The sequence below is a fragment of the Schistocerca serialis genome, chromosome 2 (assembly GCF_023864345.2).
Source record: "Schistocerca serialis cubense isolate TAMUIC-IGC-003099 chromosome 2, iqSchSeri2.2, whole genome shotgun sequence".
NCBI classification, from domain to species: Eukaryota; Metazoa; Arthropoda; class Insecta; order Orthoptera; family Acrididae; genus Schistocerca; species Schistocerca serialis.
This window is the reverse complement of record NC_064639.1, coordinates 563,178,824-563,206,280: the sequence shown is the minus strand read 5'-3', so window position 1 is coordinate 563,206,280 and position 27,457 is coordinate 563,178,824. Positions and strand designations below refer to the sequence as shown.

Sequence of the window (27,457 nt, the reverse complement as noted above, 5' to 3'; positions counted from 1 at the left end):
CCATCTGGCTGAGCCCCCTGATAATACAGGGACCACATTTCTGATACCTGAGCTGTTGCCTCCCCGTATATGCCTTGGAATGGTCACTTGCTATTCTAGAGCATTGGAACTCCTGGCACCAGCATGAGAGAGAACCCTTGCTATGGCTGGATGGTGCCCATGGGGAGAGCCCTGATATGATAGGGTGGTATCAAGGCAGATGCTTTATGTATGAAATGTATCAAGCTCCAAAAAACTGACTGTTCTTCTATGGCCATCTCTTTGGTTGATAATGGATCATTTAATGCTGTTTCTTATGATCCTGCGGCCTTCCCTCCCCTGACTGCAACCTGGGAAGGTGGCCTGGTTTGCCAGCTTTGGCTAAAACACTTTGACTGCTACCTGATCTGCACTAGGACTGACAGGGATGTGTTCACCACCACCTAGAGATTATATTATGTCGAAAATATTGAGGAAAAATTTGGTGGAGTCCCTTAGTAAGATGAGATCAAGTTTGCTGTTGATCAGAACTTCTTCTGTCACCCAATCAGCAGCCCTTCATGCTTGTGACAGTCTTGGTGACATCCCAGTGAGCATTACTCCTAACCAGCCTTTGAATATGGTTCATGGACTCATTGTTCATAGAGGCCTCACCCTTTAAACTGATGAGGTTTGGGCCAATCTGGAATGACGGGGCTTTAGTTTTGTTTGGTGTGTTCAGAAAGGTCATAAGGAGAATGACACCAGTACCCATGCCTTTATAACGGTATTTGAGGGAGATACCCTCTTGTACAAGGTCAAGGTTATATGTTAACAGTGTTATATGAAGGCATATGTCTGTCCATCCACGAGTTGTTTTTTGTGCTTGTGTTGTGGGCATATGTCTTCCTGCTGTATGGCGGATACTCTATTTGGTAAATGTGCACATCCACTCCATGAGGGGAGCCCCTGTGTCTTGCAGCCTATGTATGTTAATTTTCATGACCATCACTCCCCATGCTTGCCAGATTGCTTGGCTTATAAGAAGGAGACGGAGATACAGGAGTATAAATCTCTTGATCATCTATCCTACACTGAGTCTTGTCACAGATATGACCAACTTCACCCTGTGCTGATGACATCTAACTTTGCCTCTGTTACATCCTTTCCTCCTCCTCTCTCCAGTCCTGCCTTCCTCTCCTCTCCCCATCCCCTGCAGTTCCCACACCCTCCCCTCTGGGTGCTGCTCCTGCTTCCTGGATACAGAAGTATTCCCCTTTTTAGTACCTGCCAGTGATGATGCTCCCTCACAGGACCACTACCCTGGAATTTCCCAGGACAGAGACCCGCTGCCACTATTCAGCCGAGGGGCTCGCAGTCCGTGTGTCTCAGTGTTGCCCACTCTCTTTCAGTTCCGAATCTTGTAGAAGTCTAATCTCCATCTATGCTCTGCCTTCCTTGAGCTATGGAAGAGAAGAAGGAGAAACATAAGTCCCAGGAATAGGCCCACTTGATGCCCCTGGATGTGCCATCTCCCCCCTTGCAGCTTGAGTCTGACTTCTTATGAATGGGTGTCATCTCATCCTTGATGTGATGGATGGTGACCTGGTGGATTGATTGGCTCCAGCCCATTCATGTGCCACTTGGATCCCTGTTCCATGCTTATTTCCTTTTACTCAGCAGTTTGTCTCATTCTCCAGGAACCTCATTATAGTGATGCTCACTTACTGACCTTTCATGGGTTCCATGCTTTGTATTAGAACCAGATGGTCCCTTTGAGGGCTTCCAGTGGTGTTTACATTTTAGTTCATATGGATGTTGTGAGTATATGGATCCCCTTTTGTACCACAATGGAAGCAGTTGTCATCCTGATCCACTTGGACTCTGTGGTCACAGTTTGTAATCTCTGTCTCACCCCTGACTGGCCACCTATACCTCCTTCTCTAACTGCCCTCCTCCAACAACTCCCCCCTCCCTTCCTCCTCCTTGGGGATTTTAATGCCCATCACTCTCTGTGGGGCAGTGCTTTTTCATCTAGCTGGGGATTCCTCATTGACTAATTTCTTGTGGTCCAACACTTGTACTTTCTTAATGATGGGTCCCCCACTCATTTTAGTTCCACATATGGAACTTTATCTGCCATGGATCTTTTGCTCACTTACCTTTCCTTTCTTCCTTCCTTACACTGGTCACCACATGATTGCCTCTGTGACAATGACCACTTCCTTTTGATTCTTGCATTCTCTTCCTGCTTCGTGATGGCGATGTTACCCCACTGGGCTTTCCATTATACTGACTGTTCCCTATATACCTCCCAGGTCATAGTTACAACTTCTTTGTCAGATTTTATTGATGAAGTCATCCATGGTCTGTCTGCACCACCATAAGCAGCACTGTCCTCCACGGTCTTATTACCTTTACACATCTTCATGCCAAAGACTGTTACATAATAAAACAGAGCAAGGAAGTGCTAGTTTCTTATGTCCCTTCATTATGCGTGTGGGCTACAATCCATACCCCAGGCTCGTCAGTAGCAGTCTTCTATTCTGAGACCTGCCCTTCCAGGTGACCTTTGTATGGACCCATCATTTCTTGTGGAACATCTCACAACCCATTTTGTGACAGCTTCAGCATGAGTGTCAGCCTCATATCCAGCATCTTTCTTGTTCAGAAACAGTGGTCTGAAGATTACAACTTACGTCTTACCGTTTGTCATACTACAATGAAGCTTCTACTGAATGGGAACTTCTTCTGGTCTTGTCTTCTTCCCATGATTCAGCCCCTGCCCCTGATTCCACCCATAACCAACTGCTTTAATACATCACTTCTTCACAATGATAATATTGCCTCCAGGTGTTTTACCATATTTGGGCTCCAAGGCATTTTACCCTGATAAGGTAGTTTGCACCACCATAAGCAGCACCATCCTCCACTGTCTTATTACCTTTAAACATCTCCATGCCAAAGATGATCAGGCATTAGTTCTGTCTCATCTGGGCTATGGTTGTCAAGTTTATGGATAAGCTGCCCCTTCCACACTGCTTCTCTTGGACCTGATGCATCATTGTGGTCTCCATGTATGTGTTCCTGACCACAAGCATGGCAAGAATCCATCATCAACACATCAGTCTGACCAATGTCCCCTGCAAATTACTTGAATGGATGGAGGTTCATTAGTCAGTTGGGTCTTTGAATCTCAGGACCTTTTATCTCCTTACCAGTTGGGCTTTTGGGAGAAACTGTCTCTGATAGATCATCTGCTTTGATTGGAAACCACAGCTTGGCAGGCCTTTTCTCAGCACTGCCATCTTGTTGCAGATTTCTTTGATCTCCATAATGCCTATGACACAGATTGGTACCATGACATCCTACTTGCACTGCATGAGTGGGTCTTTGAGGCCTCTACTCAATTCACCAGTTCCTGTCCCACTGGTTGTTCAGATTTCCTATTGGCACTGTTCTCAGCTCTCCACAGACCCAGGAGGATGGCATAATAAGTGTCATTCTTTTTCTCACTACTATTAATGGACTTTTGGCTTCCACTGGCCTGTTGGTCCCCCTGCTCTGTATTTGGAGAATTTCTCTATTTGGGCTAGCTCCAACTCAGTGGTCTCTGCAGAATGACAGCTCAAGGGTGCCAGCCAGTGCATTTCCATGTGGACACTCTTGCACAGTTTTCGTTTCTCTCCCCTTAAGCTGAGGGCGATGCATTTCTGCCACCGTACTATGGTCTATCATGATCTCAATCTCTACCTCAACACCCAACTCCTGATCATGGTCCTCCTGTTCCATTTCTTGCATCTTCCTTTTGACAACAAGATTACTTGGTTGCCCCATATCTGTGTTCTGAAGCTTGGCTGTTTTTTTAGACTCATTGTCCTTTGCTTCCTTGCCCAAACATCTGGTGCTGCAGATTGTTTGACCCTTAGTTCTGTCTCACCTGGGCTATGGTTGTCAAGTTTATAGGTAAGCTTCCCCTTCCACACTGCTTCTCTTGGACCTGATCCACCACTGTGGTCTCCATTTAGCCAATGGTGCTTTTCACACTGGTCTTGTGAAAAGTCTTCTGGTTGATGCTGGGGTCCATCCCTTTTCAGTTTGATGGTCCCAGCTCCTGGTTGCCTATGCCATTGCTGCCCACTCTTCCCCTGCTCATCCCTCCTATTCTATTCTTTTTGTGGCTTGGGACATTGCTCACCTGCTGTCTGTCCTCTGTTGGGTTTACCAGTTGGGCTCTACTTTGCTTCTCTCTGCCATGATTTCCATCTCTCTTCTTGTCCTTTTCCCATAGTCTCTCCTGACCACCCCAGCTTAGTTAGTTCCTTAGCTGCAGATCTGGATGGATCTCTTCTGGTGTCTGAAAGCCACCATTACTCCAGTGGTGTTGCCCTTACATGAGTCTGGATGCCATTGCTTTTACACTGATGGCTCTGAATTCACCAATCAATTGGGAAATGCATTTACATTTTCTGTTGGCATGGAACATCATCTTTTGCCTGCCATGTGTTTGGCGTTTACTCCAGAATTGATAGCCCACTGTTTTATTAAATGGTTGTGCCTCACCTGAGTTTTGTTATCTATGGACTCAATGAGTGGCCTTCAGGCTATTGTTTGGTGTTTTTCCCACCACCCCTTGGTGTGTGCCATCCATGATCTTCTTGCCGCTCTTGGTGATACTTTTTGTTCAGCTGATTTTCTTTCAGTTCCCAGCCACATGGGTATCCTGAGTAATGAACTTGCTGATTGCCTGCTTCATTGGGTGGCCCCCCTTCTCTGCGACCCCTCTGCGGACAGATTTGTGTCTTTATGTCAAATCCCTTTTGCTCAATCAGGGGCTGACTCTTGGGGGAGCTACCCCTCTGTCTAACATACTTTGTGCAATCAAAGAGAATCCCACCACATGACATTCTTCCCTCCAACTCTCCCAGTGGGAATCTCCTATACTCTGCTATCTTCACATCTGCTATACTAGGCTGATGCATAGTTCTTTACTCCATAGTGAGCTGCACCCTGCCTCTTCCCCTTTGTAGTCCCAGGGCAGACTACCCCTCATGGTGATCCATATTTTACTGGACTGCTCCCACCTTTTGGTCCTTCACACTAAATATGCCCTTCCACCCTGGCCCGGGTGTTAGTGGATGACCCTTATATGGTTACATGTCTCCTTGTTTTTTTTTTCCCCAAGAAAGTGGTTTGCCCTCCCAGGTCTCTGAATTTCCCTCTGGAATTGTGGACCCTCAGTAATGTTGGTGTTGGTTATGGAGGCCTTGGCTCTGTCTCCACACCACCAGGGTTCTGCCCTCTTTTTCCCTATGCTTTATCTGGTCATTTGTGCTGTTTTATTTCCCATTTTCCTGTGTCTTCTTCCTCTGATCTTGACCTCATCATGTTGTGATTATGGTATGGTGTGGTTATCAGGAAGAGTCAATAGTGGTGCTGATTCCCCAACACGCATAGCATTTCTGGGGCACCCCTACTCTCACCATTCCCCCCCCCCCCCCCCCCCCCCCCAATTTATCCTCTTCCTACTGCCGTGATGTTGTGATGTTACTTTTACCTCTTTGTTTGCCTGTTTTCCCTTCCCCTTGGTTGGATTGTGCTGTTTGTGTTGTTCCTCCCTTGGTTTCTGCCACCTTAGACGGTGGGACCGATGACCTCACTGTTTGGTCCCCTCCCCAAATCAGCCAACCAACTGACCATCCCCTCCAGCTCTGTTTGTTGGTACTTAAATATTCTAGTCTTTGCTAGTGATAACTGTTATTTAATAGACTTGTTCCATAAGCCAAATCTGCCAAAAGTGCACCTATATCTCATTGCTAATTATGAAATTCCTTGGAATACAACAAATGTTTTTTCCTATTTTTCACTTTTCACTTGTTCATTATGAGATACTTCTTCTACATATTGATCTTTCTTCCTTTTTCCTTTAAATTGCAAAGACAAAAACGCATTCTGAGAATGTTAGGTTTATTATCAACCTTTTGCTGTATCTACAACCAGTTTCTTAATGGTTGTGTACCTGATAGGTGGTTTTTTTGTGTAATGGTGTTGATATGTAACACTTAACTGCTTCATACTGACAGTACTTTTGTTATGAACAGGATTTATGAGTACAGGTGACTTACTGCTACCTGGAAACCTGGGTATGAAGGATCAGGTCCTTGCACTCCAGTGGATACAACAAAATATTGCTGCATTTGGCGGCAATCCAGATGATGTTACCATTAATGGCCAAAGTGCTGGAGGAGCCTCCATACATTTCCTTGTGCTGTCACCCATGTCAAAAGGTACATAACTAAAATTTGGAAGGTATGTATTTCGCAACAGAATGGCGTGTAACTTATTTTTGTTTGACAGACACATTTCAGCATTCAGAAGAATACATAAGTTCTTTTTGCAGATGGGGGGGGGGGGGGGGGAGGAGTCTAAAAATGTGGGCATGGAGCATATTTAATATTTTGGAAGACAAATACTGACTTGTAAGTAGTCATAAAAAAGTTTCAGTTCTGACACTATTAAAAATCTGTCTAGGTCCGACTTTTAAATCATTTTCTTGACAGAAAAACACCTGACTACATTTTTTTTTTCTTTCCTGGAGAGCTGAGGTGTGGGAGGACTTTGCCCCCTCCCTCCCCCCTTGGCCCCAGGTATGGGTGTCCTTGATTCTTGGAAATTATAAGGTCATAATTGCTTTTTGGAGCCAGAAATACACTGCAAAAATATTTAAAAAAAGATCAATAAGAAATGACTTGTTACTATCTGTTTATTTCGTCAGTTATATGAATTTTCTTTTACTTCATATTTTTATTATTTTCTGTTTTATGGAATATCCTGTGAACCATATTTCACTTTATCTTTGATTTTGTATGGGTTCAGGGACACAATTTACTGTTTTATTTAAACCTAGGAATACTATAATTTACCAAACAGCTGATATAATGGAATTTTCAGGAAAAGTGTACAAGTGAAGGTGAGGAATCATCTGTAGCTTTGTTAAAGAACTATTCCAGCATTAATCTGAAGGGATTTATGGCCACTATAGGGAAGCAAAATAAGGACGGTTTGGTGGAAAGTTGAACTTCACTTCTCTTCCTTCTCTTCAAAGGAATCTAAATGAAAGCGATCTTAAAAAAGATAGTGCTGCTTCACTCAGGTGTCTGCTTTGACTGTCTTGCTCAGGCAGTACATAACTATTAGTAAGGATGCTTCCCCTATATTAATACAGGAATACAACTCTTCATTTGCTGATTAATTATAAGAAGTATTGTCCTCATAATTTATTTATCTTGCTATGGAAATCAGTATGCCTTTGGGGATATTTCAGTTTGGTTCTTTTTATTCTTTTGCAGATATTGAACTGTGAGTTCCACAATGTGACATGCAATATTTATATTGATTTGCAAATTTTTAATTTTTTGTGAGAACAATATCTTTGCCTCTGTACTTCCGCCTCAACTGACATCTCTGCCCAAACTCTTTGCCTTTACAAATTTCTGCTTGTGTCTGTATATGTGCGGATGGATGTGTGTGTGTGTGTGTGTGTGTGTGTGTGTGTGCGAGTGTATACCTGTCCTTTTTTCCCCCTAAGGTATGTCTTTCCGCTCTCGGGATTGGAATGACTCCTTACCCTCTCCCTTAAAACCCACATCCTTTCGTCTTTCCCTCCCCTTCCCTCTTTCCTGATGAAGCAACCATGGGTTGCAAAAGCTTGAATTTTGTGTGTGTGTTTGTGTTTGTTTGTGTGTCTATCAACATACCAATGCTTGGTAAGTTACATCATCTTTGCTTTTAGATATATTTTTCCCACGTGGAATGTCTGCCCACTCACATAAACACAACTTGCACACACACCTGTGGTCTCAGAGAGCTGAGACTACCCTGCAAACAGCAGCACCAGTGCATGAAGGGAGTGGTGATTGGGTGGAGGTAAAGAGAAGGCTGGGGTGGGGAGGGGGAGGGATAGTATGGTGGGAGTGGCAGACAGTCAAGTGTTGCAGTTTAGACGGAGGGCAGGAGAGAAGGTGCGGAGAGGGGAGGTGGAAGTAGTGGCAAGGAGAGAAATAAAAGAAATTAAAAGACTGGGTGTGGTGGTGAAATGACAGCTGTGTAGTGCTGGAATGGGAACAGAGAGGGGGCTGAATGGGTGAGGACAGTGACTAACGAAGGTTGAGGCCAGGAGGGTTACAGGAATGTAGGATGTATTGCAGGGAAAGTTCCCATCTGCGCAATTCAGAAAAGATGGTGGTGGTGGGAAGGATCCATATGGCACAGGCTGTGAAGCAGTCATTGAGATGAGGGATATCATGTTTGGCTGCGTGTTCAGCAACAGGGTGGTCCATTTGTTTCTTGGCCACAGTTTGTCGGTGGCCATTCATGTGGGCAGAGAGCTTGTTGGTTGTCATGCCTATGTAGCATGCAGCACAGAGGTTGCAGCTTAGCTTGTAAATCACATGACTGGTTTCACAGATAGCCCTGCCCTTGATGGGATAGGTGATGTTAGTGACCAGACTGGAGTAGATGGTTTTAGGAGGATGTATGGGACAGGTCTTGCATCTAGGTCTATTACAAGGGTATGAGCCATGAAGTAGGGGATTGGATGTTGCATAAGGATGAACGAGTATATTGTGTAGGTTCGGTGGACAGCGGAATACCATGGTAGGAGGGGTGGGAAGTATAGTGGGCAGGACATTTCTCATTTCAGGCATGACGAGAGGTAACTGAAACCCTGGCGGAGAATGTAATTCAGTTGCTCCAGTCCCGGATGGTACTGAGTTACGAGGGGAATGCTCCTCTGTGGCCAAACTGTGGGACTTTGGGAGGTGGTGGGAGACTCAAAAGATAAGGAACGGGAGATTGTTTCTGTACAAGGTTGGGAGGATAATTATGGTCAGTGAAGGCTTCAGTGAGACAATCGGTATATTTTGAGAGGGACTGCTTGTCACTGCAGATGCAATGGTCATGGGTGGCTAGGCTGTACAGAAGGGGCTTCCTGGTATTGAATGGGTGGCAGCTGTCGAAGTGGAGGTATTGCTGGTTGTTTAATAAGTTTGATATGGATGGAGGTACTCATGTAGCCATCTCTGAGGTGAAGGTCAACATCCAGGAAGGTGGCTTGTGTGTGTGTGTAAATAAATCTGCCAGTGAGCATAACCTTGCCAATTACTGGAGAGGCAAAATATAGCTTTAAGGAAACAATAAATTTTATGCCAGGTTTTTCTTTTTCATTATAACACAAATGACTTTCTTGGGTTTTGTAGGTTCAGTTCTTAAAGGCAACTTATATCTCATAGACTAACAGATTTTGGAATTGAATAGGACTGGCAAAGATGTTTCAATATTGTTTGCCTACTGTTAAGATAGACAATGTACTAACCACAGGGACAAGGAAGAACTCTAGGTTCTTCATTCATCCCCCTTGATAATAGGTTTGAGTTACTATCTCTCACTGATGGTGAAAGTACCATTGCAATACACTTCATCTGCGGGGAGGCCTGCTATGACACACAGCTGCAAAATCAGAGGGGTAGCTCTCTGTTAGTTTTTGGCAGTTTGTATGCACTGTGTAGGAGGTTTTGAAGTGCTGCATGGAATAGCTTGTTGTTATGATTACTTTTGCAAGTCTGTGTGCAAGTATAATGTCTTTGTATGTCATGTTTTATTATTTTTGCCGATTCTGGCCAGCACACAGTCTTTCATTCCATTGAATACATTTGCATTTTTTTCCTAAGAAATTTTGTCTATCTTGTGTTTGAGTGTCTTTGTTTTTATCCAAAAAATAAATCTCATTCATTATATACTGTTATAATTTAATTACATCCTGTCCAACTGGTTATGGGCTGAGAAAAAAGTGTTAAGTACTGGGATAACATTTTATTTTCTTCCTGTCAATGAAGTCTCCAAAGCATGTTCAGCTACGCTGAGAGTTTTGCTTTGAAAGTGAAAAGGCAAAAGATGGAATGAACAAAGTTTTTCAGTATCAAAAAATTTGATGAAAGTAATTTTCAGTTAAAAAAATATCAAATGAAAATTATCTTTTGAACTGAGAAATTGATAGATGCCATTGACATAAGTAAAGTAAGGTCAGTTGAAGGTACAGATACACACAACTTTTGGAATAAACTTAATGCAAAAACAATGCACTTTATTTCATCTGGTATGGAATGATCAGCTGCAAACTGCCATGTCATGTGCGCAGTGGAATTGGCTTAAGATAATTCATGAGCATCATTCTGCAATAAATAAAGTAGCATTGAAACAACAGTTCTTTAATTATGATGCCTATGATGCCACTTTGTAATACTACAGCTTAAAATATAAATAAAGTTGAAGCATTAGCACAGTCTCTTGCAGATGTTGGTGAACCTGTTGGAGATACAGACAAGATTTTCAAAGTTTACGTGGACTTTCTGGAAAATATGGTTCTTGTGTTACAGCTTGAGACTCATGTGATGAAGGCAAGCAGACTTTTGATAATTTAACATCAAGGTTATTGAAATAAGAGTACCATTTGTCACAAACTGAAGAAACACCAACTGATTTCACTGCTGTTAATGGTAATAAAAAAAGATAAAGTCAGGGTCAATGTTTGCAAAGCAATTCAAGCAGAAGTTCTATGAATAAGAAGAGTACTGAGTGCTATTATTGTCATAAGAAATGTCATTATAAAGCTGAGTGTAAGAAAAGACTGATGAAGTTGTGAAGAGAAAGTCAAGAAGCTGAACATCAAGCTATGAGTGCAGAAATGAGGAATATTTTGGTTACTAATTATGCTAATGTGTGGCTTGCTGATAGCATTACTTCAAAACATATGATCTCACAAAAGGGAATGGTTTTTAATGATTAAACTACCAAGCAAGTTCAAAGTTCTTGTTCAGAGGACACAGCCCCAACTGACCCCAAAACACACAGGCCAGTCTGCCTCCTAAAGACGTTGGCTAAGGTACAGGAGCAGCTCCTTCATGAACGACTACAATCATGCAGTCAGCTCTTTGGCCTAAGTCAACACCAATATTATTTTAGGGTAAAAAGATCAATAGACAATGCAGACATTAGAAATAATACACACAACAAATGATAAATATGAAGTTGCAATTTTAATCAGTGTTGCAGGTGCTTTTGATAAACTTTGGTGTCCTGCATTGTTCACAAGGATGAGGGAGATGTAACTAGCAACTGCCCAGTATAATAGTCTACTAGAGTACTACAAAAATAGGACTTCAGAGTGGGGAGCAGGGCACCAGAAAACAGTCAAGAAAATACCAAAAGGATGCTCAAAAAGCTCAATTTGTGGACCAGTATTTTGGGACACTCCTAAGAAACATGGCTGTGGATGTCAGTGTAAATGGGTTAGATATTTATATAGATGACTTATTAATTGTTTTTCAGAAACTCACAAGCTCACCAATAAAACAACACAACTTCCCATTAGTACAAGTATTTGGTGAAGTCAAAACAAATTCAGAATAGTTTCAAACAAAAAGGCATTGAAATGGAACCTAACTGTTAAACTGGACAACGTTAACATAAAGAGGAAACAAGTAAAATGGTATTTAGGAATACATATTGATGAACAACTTACTTTCAATGTGCAGACCAGGCTGGTGATTGACAAAGTGAAAAAAGTGATGCACAAGATTGAAGGCTAAACACCACACTATACAGGCTATCTTTAAGGACACTACATATGTGTCACACAGCTGCCTTGGAAGCCACAGTATGCTTTGTAGCAAGTGCATGGGTGCACTGCCTGAGCCTGCTGACCTACAGACATGTAGCGAGTTAAGGCCAGAGGAGCATACTGCTCAGAATGTCGGATGCCTTTGGCACCACATCAGTGAAAGCCTTGTGTGTGGTTCTGGGGCCTTGCCCCATTGACATCACTATCTGCCACAGAGCAGTAGAATATTGGGTAAAGAGGAAAACATGACAAGGTTTAAAACAGGGAAAACTTTGTAGACAAGTGTCACTTAAACAGCTGGCCCCTTGATACATGGCAATGGGAGTGGGAGACAACTGACAGAGGCTGTCACGTTTCTCCTTCTCCCTCAATATCTGGGAATGACTGAGGATGAAGCATGCAGATTCAGGCTGTGGTAGTTTCACTTTTTGACTGGCCATGGCCCATATCCAGCACATATGAACCATGTGGACCTTAGCCAGAGTGCTACATGCACACGTGGCATGTATGTGTCTTCTGAATATGTGACATTATGTTGCAACAGCCTCACACATGCAAGGTCTATAACACAATACATTATCACTTAAATACCCCAGAATCACTTAAACAGCTGGCCCCATGATACATGGCAATGAGAGTGGGAGACAACTGACAGAGGTTGTCACATTTCTCCTTCTCCTAACTATATGGGAATGACTGAGGATGAAGCATGCATATTCAGGCTGTGGCAGATTCACTTTTTGACTGCCATTGCCCATATCCAGCAAGTTTGAACCATGTGGACCTTAGCCAGAGTACTACATGCACACGTGACATGTATTGGTCTCCTGAACATGTGGAATTATGTTGCAACAGCCTCACACATGTAAGACCAATAACAGAATACAGTAAAATCAAAGAAATGTTATGAGATCCAGACAAATGGTGCGATCTAGGCATTGCTGATAAGGTTTCAAGAATACTGTGTGATGTTTATAGAAAAGAAAATCCATACAGCAGATCTTGAACAGGCACACAACAAACATGGCAACACAATCTTTAGCAGGACACACACTTGGACACAGCCACAGACATGACACATAAAATTACGCTAACACAGCAACAGGAGCAGATGAACACTCAGAAAATAGGGAGTATAACACCTAAAATCCCCCATGAACCATGAACCTTGCCGTTGGTGGGGAGGCTTGCGTGCCTCAGCGATACAGATGGCCGTACCGTAGGTGCAACCACAACGGAGGGGTATCTGTTGAGAGGCCAGACAAACATGTGGTTCCTGAAGAGGGGCAGCAGCCTTTTCAGTAGTTGCAGGGGCAACAGTCTGGATGATTGACTGATCTGGCCTTGTAACATTAACCAAAATGGCCTTGCTGTGCTGGTACTGCGAACGGCTGAAAGCAAGGGGAAACTACAGCCATAATTTTTCCTGAGGACATGCAGCTTTACTGTATGATTAAATGATGATGGCGTCATCTTGGGTAAAATATTCCAGAGGTAAAATAGTCCCCCATTTGGATCTCCGGGCAGGGACTACTCAGGAGGACGTCGTTATCAGGAGAAAGAAAACTGGTGTTCTACGGATCGGAGCGTGGAATGTCAGATCCCTTAATCAGGCAGGTAGGTTAGAAAATTTAAAAAGGGAAATGGATAGATTAAAGTTAGATATAGTGAGAATTAGTGAAGTTCGGTGGCAGGAGGAACAAGACTTTTGGTCAGGTGATTACAGGGTTATAAATACAAAATCAAATAGGGGTAATGCAGAGTAGGTTTAATAATGAATAAAAAAATAGGAGTGTGGGTTAGCTACTACAAACAGCATAGTGAACGCATTATTGTGGCCAAGATAGACACAAAGCCCATGCCTACTACAGTAGTACAAGTTTATATGCCAACTAGCTCTGCAGATGATGAAGAAATAGATGAAATGTATGACGAGATAAAAGAAATTATTCAGGTAGTGAAGGGAGATGAAAATTTAATAGTCATGGGTGACTGGAATTCGTCAGTAGGAAAAGGGAGAGAAGGAAACATAGTAGGTGAATATGGACTGGGGGGAAGGAATGAAAGAGGAAGCTGCCTTGTAGAATTTTGCACAGAGCATAACTTAATCATATCTAACACTTGGTCCAAGAATCATAAAAGAAGGCTGTATACCTGGAAGAATCCTGGAGATACTAAAAGGTATCAGATAGATTATATAATGGAACCAGGTTTTAAATTGTAAGACATTTCCTGGGGCAGATGTGGATTCTGACCACAATCTATTGGTTGTGAACTGCAGATTGAAACTGAAGAAACTGCAAAAAGGTAGGAATTTAAGGAGATGGGACCTGGATAAACTGAAAGAACTTGAGGTTGTAGAGAGTTTCAGGGAGAGCATACGGGAACAATTCACAGGAATGGGGGAAAGAAATACAGTAGAAGAAGAATGGGTAGCTCTGAGGGATGAAGTAGTGAAGGCAGCAGACGATCAAGTAGGTAAAAAGACGAGGGCTAATAGAAATCCTTGGGTAACAGAAGAAATATTGAATTTAATTGATGAAAGGAGAAAATATAAAAATGCAGTAAATGAAGTAGGCAAAAAGGAATACAAACGTCTCAAAAATGATATCGACAGGAAGTGCAAAATGGCTAAGCAGGCATGGCTAGAGGACAAATGTAAGGATGTAGAGGCTTGTCTCACTAGGGGTAAGATAGATACTGCCTACAGGAAAATTAAAGAGACCTTTGGAGAGAAGAGAACCACTTTTATGAATATCAAGAGCTCAGATGGCAACCCAGTTCTAAGCAAAGAAGGGAAGGCAGAAAGGTGGAAGGAGTATATAGACGGTTTATACAAGGGTGATGTACTTGAGGACAATATTATGGAAATGGAAGAGGATGTAGATGAAGACGAAATGGGAGATAAGATACTGTGTGAAGAGTTTGACAGAGCACTGAAAGACCTGAGTCGAAACAAGGCCCCGGGAGTAGACAACATTCCATTAGAACTACTGATGGCCTCGGGAGAGCCAGTCATGACAAAACTCTACCATCTGGTGAGCACAATGTATGAGACAGGCGAAATACCCTCAGACTTCAAGAAGAATATAATAATTCCAATCCCAAAGAAAGCAGGTGTTGACAGATGTGAAAATTACTGAACTATCAGTTTAATAAGTCGCAGCTGCAAAATACTAACGCGAATTCTTTACAGATGAATGGAAAAACTGGTAGAAGCGGACCTCGGGGAAGATCAGTTTGGATTCTGTAGAAATGTTGGAACACGTGAGGCAATACTAACCTTACGACTTATCTTAGAAGAAAGATTAAGAAAAGGCAAACCTATGTTTCTAACATTTGTAGACTTAGAGAAAGCTTTTGACAATGTTGACTGGAATATTCTCTTTCAAATTCTGAAGGTGGCAGGGGTAAAATACAGGGAGCGAAAGGCTATTTACAATTTGTGCAGAAACCAGATGGCAGTTATAAGAGTCGAGGGGTATGAAAGGGAAGCAGTGGTTGGGAAGGGAGTGAGACAGGGTTGTAGCCTCTCCCCGATGCTATTCAATCTGTATATTGGGCAAGCAGTAAAGGAAACAAAAGAAAAATTCGGAGTAGATATTAAAATCCATGGAGAAGATATGTTTCGGGATTGGTGTCACTTATTGAATGTTATTACATCCAGATAGTATCAGGAACAGAAAATTGGTTAAAAAATATAAGTGAATAGCAATGAAATCCTAAGTTCAGAATGGATTATTTATTGTAAGGATAGGTTACTCACCAGTGGTGGCACTGTATTTATTGCAGTACAAAATTCAATAATATTTAGCAAAGTTATTGTGGATTCTGAGTGCAAACTAACCAAGGTCACGTTAAGCATCAAAGGTCAGTCAAAAATGGTAATCAGACGCTTTTATAGACTGTCTGGGTGAGGAGCTGTAGGGGTAGTGTGCTTCAGAGAGAACTTGCAGAATATGCTTAAAAACTTTTTGGTCATCTCATTATAACAGATGGTGGCTTCAGCTTGCCACATTTAGATGCTATCAAATATGGTGCCAGGGACAAGGATTCATATGATATTTTTCTGAATGTCTTGTCTGAAAATTACTTTGAGCAGATAATTAGAGAATCAGTTCAGAAGGTATTGTCTTAGACCTACTAATATCAAAGAGACCTGAATTTATTGAATCAGTTAACAAAAGTACAGTGATCATAATGCAATAGCAACTATAACTATGGGTACTACAAGAAATGGTTAAGAAGGATAGGAAATTATTTTTGCTTAGCCAGAGAGAGAGGTTACAAAGATGTGGAGAATAAACAGAAAAAATTGAAAAACATTGTTCAATGTGTGTTAGACAAGTATTTTCAGAGCAAGGTCTTAAGAGATGGGAAAGATACAATGTGGATTATAACTGTGTTAGAAAACTGTCTCATAAACAAAGAGAGCTTCATCACAGATTCAAAAGAAGTCAAAACCTGGCTGTAAAACAAAATCTGAACAAAGTGAAAATGAGCATATGGTGAGCAATAAGACAAGCATTCAGTGAATTTGAAAGTAAAATTTCGTCAACTGATCCATCTAAAAACCCTTAGAAGTTTTAGTCTAACATAAAAGTGGTTTGAAATCATCTCTTCTGCCAGTCTAACCATACTTTTTTTTTATTTTTATTTATTTATTTATTCATCCGTGGAACAATAAATATTGTATGGATGTCGTCAGATTACAACACATGAGCACACATTTACATTTACAATTAAACAGGTTTCTCATATTTTGTGTAGTTTTTATAACTAGTCATACACATATTTATAATTACATAATATTTTGGTGATAATGTCATATGTTGCTAATAATCTACATCTATGTTAAATATTCTTTTACAGTATAAAAACTTTTACTTACTAAAAAGGTTTTAAGCTTTTGTCTGAAAGTGAGGGGCTCATTTATTTCTTTAATTTCTTGTGGTAATTTGTTGTACAGTTTTATCCCATTGTAAAATATACTTTTTTGCGCCTTTCCTTGTTCTTTCTATCTAGATGGATGTGGTGACAAGCTCTTGTTTCATGGTCATGTATTAGGCAGTTTGTGTTGTACATGTTAAGATTTTTCTTAATGAACATTATGTTCTGAAAGATATACTCACAAGAAACAGTTAGAATTCCTAGCTTTCTAAATAATTCTAGACAGTGGGCCCTGTTGTTGCTATTTGTTATTATCCTTATGGCTCTTTTTTGTACTTTGAACACAGTTTGTATGTTACTGGCACTTGTTCCCCAAAACATGATCCCATAGCTGAGAACTGAGTGTAGATATCCGTAATATGTTATTTTAAGACAGGTATTATTGCATACCGGTGCAAGGATTCTAAGAGCATAGCATGCTGTGGATAATTTCTTTGCCAAAATGTTGACATGGTTTGTCCATTTCAGTTGGCTGTCTACATTCATCCCTAAGAATTTGGTACTTGTTACACATTCTAATTCATTATTATTAACTTTTATTCTAGTGGCATTGTGTTTTTTGTTCAATTGGAAGTTAATATAGTTAGTTTTCTTTACATTTAGGGTTACTTTATTTTTTAATGACCAGTTGTGGACATCATTGAGAGCCTCGTTTGCTCTTTCTGACAGTTGTGTTGGATTTTCACCTGTTATTACTATGTTGCTATCATCAGCAAAAAGTATTTTTTCGCCATGTCTGATGCTTTGTGGGAAGTCGTTAATGTATATAAGAAACAATATTGGGCCTAATACACTTCCCTGTGGGACGCCTATATTCACATTTTCTGGGTCAGACAGGTGTTTTATAAGGGAATTGTTTGAAACTTGTGATATCTCAACTCGTTGAACTCTATTTTCCAAGTATGATTTGAACCACTTCTTTGTCACACCTCTTATTCCTATTTGCCCTAATTTATGAAGTAAGATTTTGTGGTCAACTGTATCAAAGGCCTTGGACAAGTCTAAAAAGATACCACTTACATTTTCACCTTTGTCCAGTGCTTCTAAAATTGCTTTAGTGAACTGTGCTATAGCATATTGTGTGCCTTTTCCGGGCCTAAAACCAAATTGGTCATTGGAGAGAAGATTATATTTATTCAGGTAATTTAGCAGTCTCTTTTTGACTAGTATTTCTATTATTTTAGAAATGATAGACAGTATAGAGATCGGCCTGTAGTTCTCTACATTTTCCACATCTCCGTTTTTAAGGATAGGTATAACTTTTGCTTGTTTTAGGTACTCCGGAAAGTATCCAGACTCGAAAGATTCATTTATTATGTCTGTTAATGGGCCCTTTATGGAGTCTATACAATCTTTAATTACGCAGACTGGAATTTCATCAAGTCCTACTGAAGTTTTATTTTTTAGTTGGTGTACTACTAGTGCCACTTCCCTTTCTGTAGTTGGCAAGAGCACCATTGAGTTTGTTGGCTGGTTCTGAGTAGGTAAATCATACGTATCTGGAAATTTCTGCTGTAATTTTTTTGCAATACTACTGAAATATGAGTTTACAAAATCAGCTAATTTTTTAGGGTTACCTACTGGTACATTTTTGTTTTTAATATGTGAATTGAGGTCCTTTTTAGCAGAGTTAGATGTTTCCTGTTTGACGATGTTCCAGGCTGCTTTGCTCTTGTTTTCAGCTTCAAGTAATATTTTGTTGTTTGAAAGTTTTTTTGCGGCTAGCAACACCTTTCTGTAAATTTTCCTGTACTTTTTGTAGGATTGCAGAACTTCTGGGTTAGATTGATTATTTTTTATGGAGTTGAGATATCTAAGAGTTTCTGAGGATTTTTTGATACCTGTAGTCACCCACTGATTTCTCTTTGTAGTTTTAATTTGATAAAGAGTTTTGGGAAACATCTCTTCAAGTCTGAGTTTAAAAATTGACATGAACTTGATAAATTTCTGATTTGCGTTGGTTTCTGCATAGACTTCCCTCCAATCTTCATATTCTAGCTGGGATTTAAACTGATGCAGGGCTGATTTGGAAAACATTCTTTTGTATGTACAAAGTTTAGGAGGAGTTTCTACATGAATGTTAGTTTTTAAGATCTGGCAGAGGTGGTCTGCTAGGCCCAGGTTTTGGACAACAATATGACATCTTTTACTATCAATATCTGTAGCTACATGATCTATAGATGAGGAGGATTCTTTCGTTATTCTAGTTGGACAATTAACAAGGGAGGATATTCCGTAACAGCTTAGAATATTCACATATATGTTGCTAGCCTTATCAGGCTTCATCATATTAATGTTTAAGTCACCACAGATAATTACATTTGCTTTTGGTCCAGAAACCCTATCTAAGCTTTGATTCAGTTTTGAGAAGAATATATCAATGTCTCCACTAGGAGAGCAGTACACACAAAATATGACTAATTTTTTTGCTATGCCAGGTCCTATTATTTCAACAGCGGAAAGTTCGAAATGTTTGTCCTCACCTAGATCTAAAAGATCATATCTTACTTTAAATGACATACCTTTTTTTACATAGATACATGAACCTCCACCATTCATTGAGATTCTGCTATAGTAACATGCAAGGTCAAATGAGGCTAATGCAATGTGTTCAATTTGCTTCCCTTTGCACCAGTGTTCAGTGATACACAAAATTTGGCTATCAAATTTTTCCAATTCTACTTCTAGCTGTTGTGCTTTGTTCTTTATGGCTTGAATGTTTTGGTGAAACGCTGTTAGGTATTTGTTTTCACTTATCTTGGTGGCACCTTTCCCTTTAGACCTGATGCTAAAAAATCCTTCAGATGAGCTGGTGGCATGGTTATTCTTCTGTTGATGACAGTGGAGGTGAGTCTGTTGCCGGTTTGACGTGGAAGTTGGTGTATCTGAGAGTATCTGCCTTATGTTAGTCTTGTAACTGAGGCCGGGTACCAAAAATCCTGCAGAGTTGAAAGTTTCCTGGTTTTGTGCTTCTTCTGTTTGCTTCAGTTACTGATGATGATGGTGAAGCTGGTGAAAAGTCTTTCACTGTTGAAGACTGAGGAGCGGCCAATACTGATGAAAGGTCATTGGCTGTTGGCACATCAGGCGTTTTTTTTCTTGTTAATGATGCAGTTGCGTAGTATGTAGCTGCTTCTGCTGAAGCTGCTTTGGAAACTTCTGTCCTAGTTGACTCATTTATCTCAGCTGTTTGTGACGAAAGTGGAGATTCTAGTGCTGGACCTGTTGTCAGTGATTCAGTTTCATTTTCTTGTTGGAAATTTTCAGTTGCTGTGTTTGGTGGTGGAAGTGGTATGGTCGTGCTATTCTTGTCCTTAACTGCCTTCACTGCATTAAGGATTTCTTGACTAATGAATGATTTTCTGAGTTTATTTCTGTGAAGCCCATGCCTTGTAAAATGACTTCTCTCTGTGGATGGTACGTCCACATATGTGGCATTTGGGAGGCTTCGGCAGATTTTCTCAAATTTCCTATTAGTAACTGTGATTTCTTTGTTGACACAGGATTCTTCTATAAGATCATGTCTTTGTGGGATACTGGCAATGAAGAAGTTAACATCTGTAATTTTCTGTAATGTACTTCTTAGAGCTCTTGTGGTGAGTTTGCCCTCGTTCCTATAAACATCATTAGCACCTCCTATTATTAGACAGTTGCTTCCAAGCTTCAAAGAATGTTCACAGTCTTTTAAAACTTCGCGCAAGGGGGCCCCCGGTTTCGTTATTCCACTAACCTTGAATATAGTTTGCATGTTACACAAAATGTCGGCTAAGCCCTTTCCATGACTGTCTGAAAGTATGAAAATATCTTCTTTTTTCTTCTTACCTGTATTGGTAGATATCTTGTTTGCACGATAAGTATACTGACACTGAAATGGAAGATAACAGAGAGAAAGTCAAAATACTCAATTTGGTCTTCCAAAATTGTTCCACCACAGAAGACAGTAAAACAGTCCCTATTTTCAATCATTGTACAAACATCAAAACAGAAGATAATAAGATAAACAATCAAGGAATAGAAAAATAACTACAATCACTTAGTAGTGGAAAGGCATCAAATCTAGACGAGATACCTGCAAGATTCTACAAAGGTCATGCACAAGGACTTCCTCCCCATATAGCAGCAGTTCATTGTAGTTCACTTCAGCAACAAAGAGTGCCTAGTGATTGTTGTTGTGGTCTTCAGTCCTGAGACTGGTTTGATGCAGGTCTCCATGCTACTCTATCCTGTGCAAGCTTCTTCATCTCCCAATATGTACTGCAACCTACATCCTTCTGAATCTGTTTAGTGTATTCATCTCTTGGTCTCCCTCTACGATTTTTACCCTCCACGCTGCCCTCGAATACTAAATTGGTGATTCCTTGATGCCTCAGAACATGTCCTGCCAACCGATCCCTTCTTCTTGTCAAGTTGTGCCACAAACTCCTCTTCTCTGCAATCCTATTCAATACCTCCTCATTAGATACATGATCTACCCATCTAATCTTCAGCATTCTTCTGTAGCACCACATTTCAAAGGCTTCTATTCTCTTCTTGTCCAAACTATTTATCGTCCATGTTTCACTTCCATACATAGCTACACTCCATACAAATACTTTCAGAAACAACTTCCTGACACTTAAATCTATACTCGTTATTAACAAATTTCTCTTCTTGAGAAACACTTTCCTTGCCATTGTGTCTACATTTTATATCCTCTCTACTTGACCATGATCAGTTACTTTGCTCCCCAAATAGCAAAACTCCTTTACTACTTTAAGTGTCTCATTTCCTAATCTAATTCCCTCAGCATTGCCCGACTTAATTCGACGAAATTCCATTATCCTCGTTTTGCTTTTGTTGATGTTCATCTTATATCCTCCCTTCAAGACACTGTCCATTCCATTCAACTGCTCTTCCAAGTCCTTTGCTGTCTCTGAGAGAATTACAGTATCATCGGCGAACCTCAAAGTTTTTATTTCTTCTCCATTGATTTTAATACCTACTCCGAATTTTTCTTTTGTTTCCTTTACTGCTTGCTCAATATACAGATTGAATAGCATCGGGGAGAGGCTACAACCCTGTCTCACTCCCTTCCCAACCACTGCTTCCCTTTCATGCCCCTTGACTCTTATAATAACTGTTTGGTTTCTGTACAAATTGTAAATAGCCTTTCACTCCCTGTTTCTTACCCCTCCCACCTTCAGAATTTGAAAGAGAGTATTCCAGTAAACATTGTCAAAAGCTTTTTCTAAGTCTAGAAATGCTAGAAATGTAGGTATACCTTTTCTTAATCTAGCTTCTAAGATAAGTCGTAGGGTCAGTATTGCCTCATGTGTTCCCATATTTCTATGGAATCCAAACTGATCTTTCCCGAGGACGGCTTCTACCAGTTTTTCCATTCGTCTGTACAGAATTCACGTTAGTATTTTGCAGCCGTGACTTATTAAACTGATATTTTGGTAATTTTCACATCTGTCAACACCTGCTTTCTTTGGGATTGGAATTATTATATTCTTCTTGAAGTCTGAGGGTATTTCGCCTGTCTCATACATTTTGCTCACCAGATGGTAGAGTTTTGTCAGGACTGGTTCTCCCAAGGCTGTCAGTAGTTCTCATGGAATGTTGTCTACTCCCGAGGCCTTGTTTTGACTGAGGTCTTTCAGTGCTCTTTCAAATTCTTCACACAGTATCATATCTCCCATTTCATTTTCATCTTCATCCTCTTCCATTTCCATAATATTGTCATCAAGAACACCGCCCTTGTATAGTCCCTCTATATACTCCTTCCACCTTTCTGCTTTCCCTTCTTTGCTTAGAACTGGGTTGCCATCTGAGCTCTTGATATTCATAAAAGTGGTTCTCTTCTCTCCAAAGGTCTCTTTAATTTTCCTGTAGGCAGTATCTATCTTACCCCTAGTGAGACAAGCCTCTACATCCTTACATTTGTCCTCTAGCCATGCCTGCTTAGCCATTTTGCACTTCCTGTCGATATCATTTTTGAGACGTTTGTATTCCTTTTTGCCTACTTCATTTACTGCATTTTTATATTTTCTCCTTTCATCAATTAAATTCAATATTTCTTCTGTCACCCAAGGATTTCTATAAGCCCTTGTTTTTTTTACCTACTTGATCCTCTGCTGCGTTCACCACTTCATCCCTCAAAGCTATCCACTCTTCTTCTACAGCATTTCTTTCCCCCGTTCTTGTCAATTGTTCCTTTATGCTCTTCCTGAAACTCTCTACAACCTCTGGTTCTTTCAGTTTATCCAGGTCCCATCTCCTCAAATTCCCACCTTTTTGCAGCCTCTTCAGTTTTAATCTACAGTTCATAACCAATAGATTGTGGTCAGAGTCCACATCTGCCCCTGGAAATGTCTTAAAATTTAAAACCTGGTTCCTAAATCTCTGTCTTACCATTATATAACCTATCTGATACCCGTCAGTATCTCCAGGCTTCTTCCATGTATACAACCTCCTTTTATGATTCTTGAACCAAGTGTTAGCTATGATTAAGTTGTGCTCTGTGCAAAATTCTACCAGGTGGCTTCCTCTTTCATTTCTTACCCCCAATCCATATTCATCTACTACGTTTCCTTCTCTTCCTTTTCCTACTATCGAATTCCAGTCACCCATGACTATTAAATTTTCGTCTCCCTTCATTATCTGAATAATTTCTTTTATCTCATCATACATTTCTTCGATTTCTTCATCATCTGCAGAGCTAGTCAGCATATAGACTTGTACTACTGTTTTATGCGTGGGCTTCATGTCTATCGTGGCCACAATAATGCATTCACTATGTTGTTTGTAGTAGCTTACCCGCACTAACCTACTCCTGCATTACCCCTATTTGATTTTGTATTTATAACCCTGTATTCACCTGACCAAAAGTCTTGTTCGATCTGCCACCAAACTTCACTAATTCCCACTATATCTAACTTTAACCTATCCATTTCCCTTTTTAAATTTTCTAACCTACATGCCCGATTAAGGGATCTGACGTTCCATGCTCCGATTCGTAGAATGCAAGTTTTCTTTCTCCTGATAACAACATCCTTCTGAGTAGTCCCTGACCGGAGATCCGAATGGGGGACTATTTTACCTCTGGAATATTTTACCCAAGACGACGCCATTATCATTTATCCATACAGTAAAGCTGCATGCCTTCGGGAAAAATTACGGCCGTGGTTTCCCTTTGCTTTCAGCCATTTGCAGTACCAGCACAGCAAGGCCGTTTTGGTTAATGTTACGAGGCCAGATCAGTCAATCATCCAGACTGTGGCCCCTGCAACTACTGAAAAGGCTGCTGCCCCTCTTCAGGAACCATATGTTTGTATGGCCTCTCAACAGATACCCCTCCGTTGTGGTTGCACCTACGGTACTGATATCTGTATCGCTGAGGCACGCAAGCCTCCCCACCAATGGCAAGGTCTATGGTTCATGATGGGGGGGGGGGGGGGGGCGAACCTAGAGCCAGTTGCTAGAAAAAAAAATGCAGGACATTCCTGTTTTCAAGAAGGGTCTTAGGACAGATGCACTTAATTATAGGTCTGTATTCTTGATGTCCATCTGTTGCATAATTACAGAACATGCTTTTGTGCTCAAGAATTATGATGGTTTTGGAGAATGAAAATCTCCTCTTATAAAAATTAACATGGGTTTTGGAAACAGAGATCTTGCAAAAGTCAGCTTACTCTGTTCCTCCATGAGATTCATAGTGCTGTGACAGTGGAGCTCAGGTTGTTGCAGTGTTCCTTGACTTCAGGAAGGCATTTGACACCACTCCACATTGGTGTTTAGTGAGAAAAAAAGAACACGACTAGATTTGCAACTGGATTCAAGACTTCTTTGCAGATAGAACTCAACATGTCACTTTTAACCAAACAAGATTCAAAATCAACAGATATAATGGTAATTTCAGGAATACCACAAGGGAGTGTAATAGGACTGTTACTGTTTTCTGTGTATATACATGACCTAGTAGAAAGTATTGGAAGCTATTTAAGACTGTACAAAGATTATACATTTACCTACAGAAAAGTAGCAATGCCAGAAGATGATATTGATTTGCAGAATGACTTACAGAGGATTGATGAATGATGCTGGCTCTGGAAGTTGACCATGAACATAAATAAATGTAAGATACATCGAAAAAGAAATCCACTACTATACAACTATTGATGACAAATTACTGGAAACAGTATCTGCTGTAAAATATCTGGGAATATTTATCTGGAGCAACCTTAAGTGAAATAAACATTAGGAAAAGAAGATGCTAAACAGAATCATACAAAGAATCTTAAGGCGATTTAACTCATCCACCTAGGAAGTGGCTTATCGGGTACTTGTTTCACTGGTTTGTCAGTGTTGTTAATCAATCTGGGACTCTTACCAGGTAGAACTGACAGAAGAGGTAGAGAGAATGGTGCATTTCAACAAGGAATCATTTAGCCAGTGCAAGATCATTACAGAAATGCTCAACAAACTCCAATGGCAGATGCTATAAGGGAGGCATTGTGCATCACAGTGAGGACTACTATTGAAATTTTGGGAGAGTACTTTCTGGGGAGAGCTGGACAATATGTCATTTCCTCCCACATACATCTTGCAAAATGACCATAATGAGAAAATTCAAGAAATTTGAGCTAATGCAGAGGCTTTTGACAATTGTTCTTCCCACTCAGCATTCTAGCCCAGACAACAAAGATCAAAATAGGTTGATTAGGGGAAAAAATCATGTAGTTGCAAATTTTTGCACAGTGCTAGGAGGGAGTGGCCTAAACAACATACTAAAAATCCTGACCTTTGGGGGTGTGAGCATTGTGGTTGGGTGGGCGGGGGAGTGGGTGTGTGTGTGTGTGTGTGGCGGGGGGGGGGGGGGGGGGGGGGGAAATTAAATGTCACTTTTTATATTGTATCCAGTAACATAAAAACTGCAGCTTCTGTCTAAAGTGATTTCCAGTACAAAAGTACACTACATTAAATTTCCTACAGAAAAGGCCCTATTCAGTTTTTCTCTAGGTATGATGGTTTACACATTTCAGGGGATAGATGAATCACTAATTATTGAAAATATTGTTTAATGGTGTAAAATGAATGTTTACCTTCAAATGAAGTGGGTTAAAAACAAATATTAAATGTGTATACCATGTCTAAGAGCACTGAAGCCATATTAAGGGATTAATCATATTCTGGGGGTGTAATGGGGTGAATGAGGTCGGGGGGAGGGGACATGTGAGGTAGAAGTGTGAAGGAAGGTAGGTCACAGGATTGTGGTCACACATTTCCCTGTTTCACAGGTCAGCAAACTGAAGATTGAGCAGGTGATTCCTCATTCTATCTACCCCATTAAATTGGTTCTAAGTATGTCACAATGTGTACTGTATGAATTACTTGTGACACAGTGTGCAGTCATGCCCAGAGAATATTTATTTTCCACAAAAGGCTTTAACACTACACAGAATACAGGTACGAATTACTAATAACACAAAAATCATATATGGACAGAATCTGCCTAAACCTATGCACAATATTCTACACTGCTGAAGGGAAACTGAGTGGGAAACTTGTGAGGTCTGCTTGATTTTCATTTGACACACAGACTATAAATTTCCCCAGCATATCCTGCCTTATGTAAGTAGACAAAATAACTTCACTGATCTCATGTTTATACAGTGGAGTTATTTTCAGTTGATTAAGTGAGTACATATTTTCAGTTGTTAAGTGAGCCATTATGCAAAAAATTCCACCAGCTGGATCTGTCAACTGTCTACCCCACTGAAGAGACTATCCCAACATGCTGTCAATATGTATCTGACAATGTCAATGTCATTGCCTCCATGATCACTGTATAGAATACTTGTCTCAGTGTGATGGTTATCAAATGCATCACCCCAACCTCAGCTCTCCCAATATCTGAAGAGACCCAGAGACTTAAATTGCATCTGTATGCAACAGAAATAGGTCACCCAGGTGTTTAAACATAAGTCAAGCAAAGAATTCTACCTGAATACTGTTCTAGACTTCCAAATAATCAGTCCTAATCCATCAGTCATATTCACACTTATCTTGGAAGATTTACTTGCATGTGTGGTAAGTGGCTCCAATCAGTGCAGCCCACTCTAAATAGGGCAGCAATTCCCGAATCAAAAAGATTTATGTAGCCTATCAATAACACTGTTAATGATGAGAGAACTGCAGCAACCTTACGATCGTTCATTAATTCACCACCAAGTGACTGCAACACAATTACATGCCTTTACAATATGCTACAAAAATAAAGAGCAGCACATTTACCAATCCCATCGTTTAGCACCAACACTACATAGGTCACAGACAACATCACACTTACAAATTAAACACTTCTTAGCCATTGTTTGCAGAAACATATTTTAAATAAAAGGCCACTTAATGCCTGCAAAGACTTCTTATATAATAAACTGAAATTAACTCCACTTCATAAATGTGAGATCACTACAATTATTTTCATTTACATAAAAGAAGTGGTCAGGACATGCTATCTGGAAATGGAAAAATCAAGCAGTGCTCTTAGTGGGTGAAGTTGCATTTCCTGGAAGATCACAACAGCTGCCATACAGGGTAACTAACAATTAATTTCCCCTCTTAACAGTGTAGAGCAATGAGCAGAGATTTGTATGGATTCTGTTCATAAGTATTTGTTAGTGTTATTAGAAACTCCTAAATGGATTCCATGGGGTGTTAATAAGTGTTGTGGAAAATAAACAGGTGTTTCTGCACACTGCATCACTCGTCATTCATCAGGAGTGCTGTGGAGGGTTGGTATAACTTTATGAGACACAGAGTAGCTGCTTCTTCTAACATAGTGGGGTACATAGAACAAGGAATCACCTACTTGGTCTTCAATTTGCAAAC

General features: G+C 40.5%; 1 protein-coding gene across 3 annotated transcripts in view; it reads left to right on the top strand.

Moving 5' to 3' along the window:
- LOC126457562 (esterase FE4-like) overlaps nucleotides 1-27,457 on the top strand; it is a 130,508-nt gene that overhangs the window by 18,307 nt on the left and 84,744 nt on the right. For all 3 annotated transcript variants that reach the window (XM_050093974.1, XM_050093976.1, XM_050093975.1), the window contains exon 3: nucleotides 6,060-6,245. In XM_050093974.1, coding sequence (XP_049949931.1) covers nucleotides 6,060-6,245 — 186 coding nt within the window. The remainder of the gene's footprint in view (nucleotides 1-6,059; nucleotides 6,246-27,457) is intronic.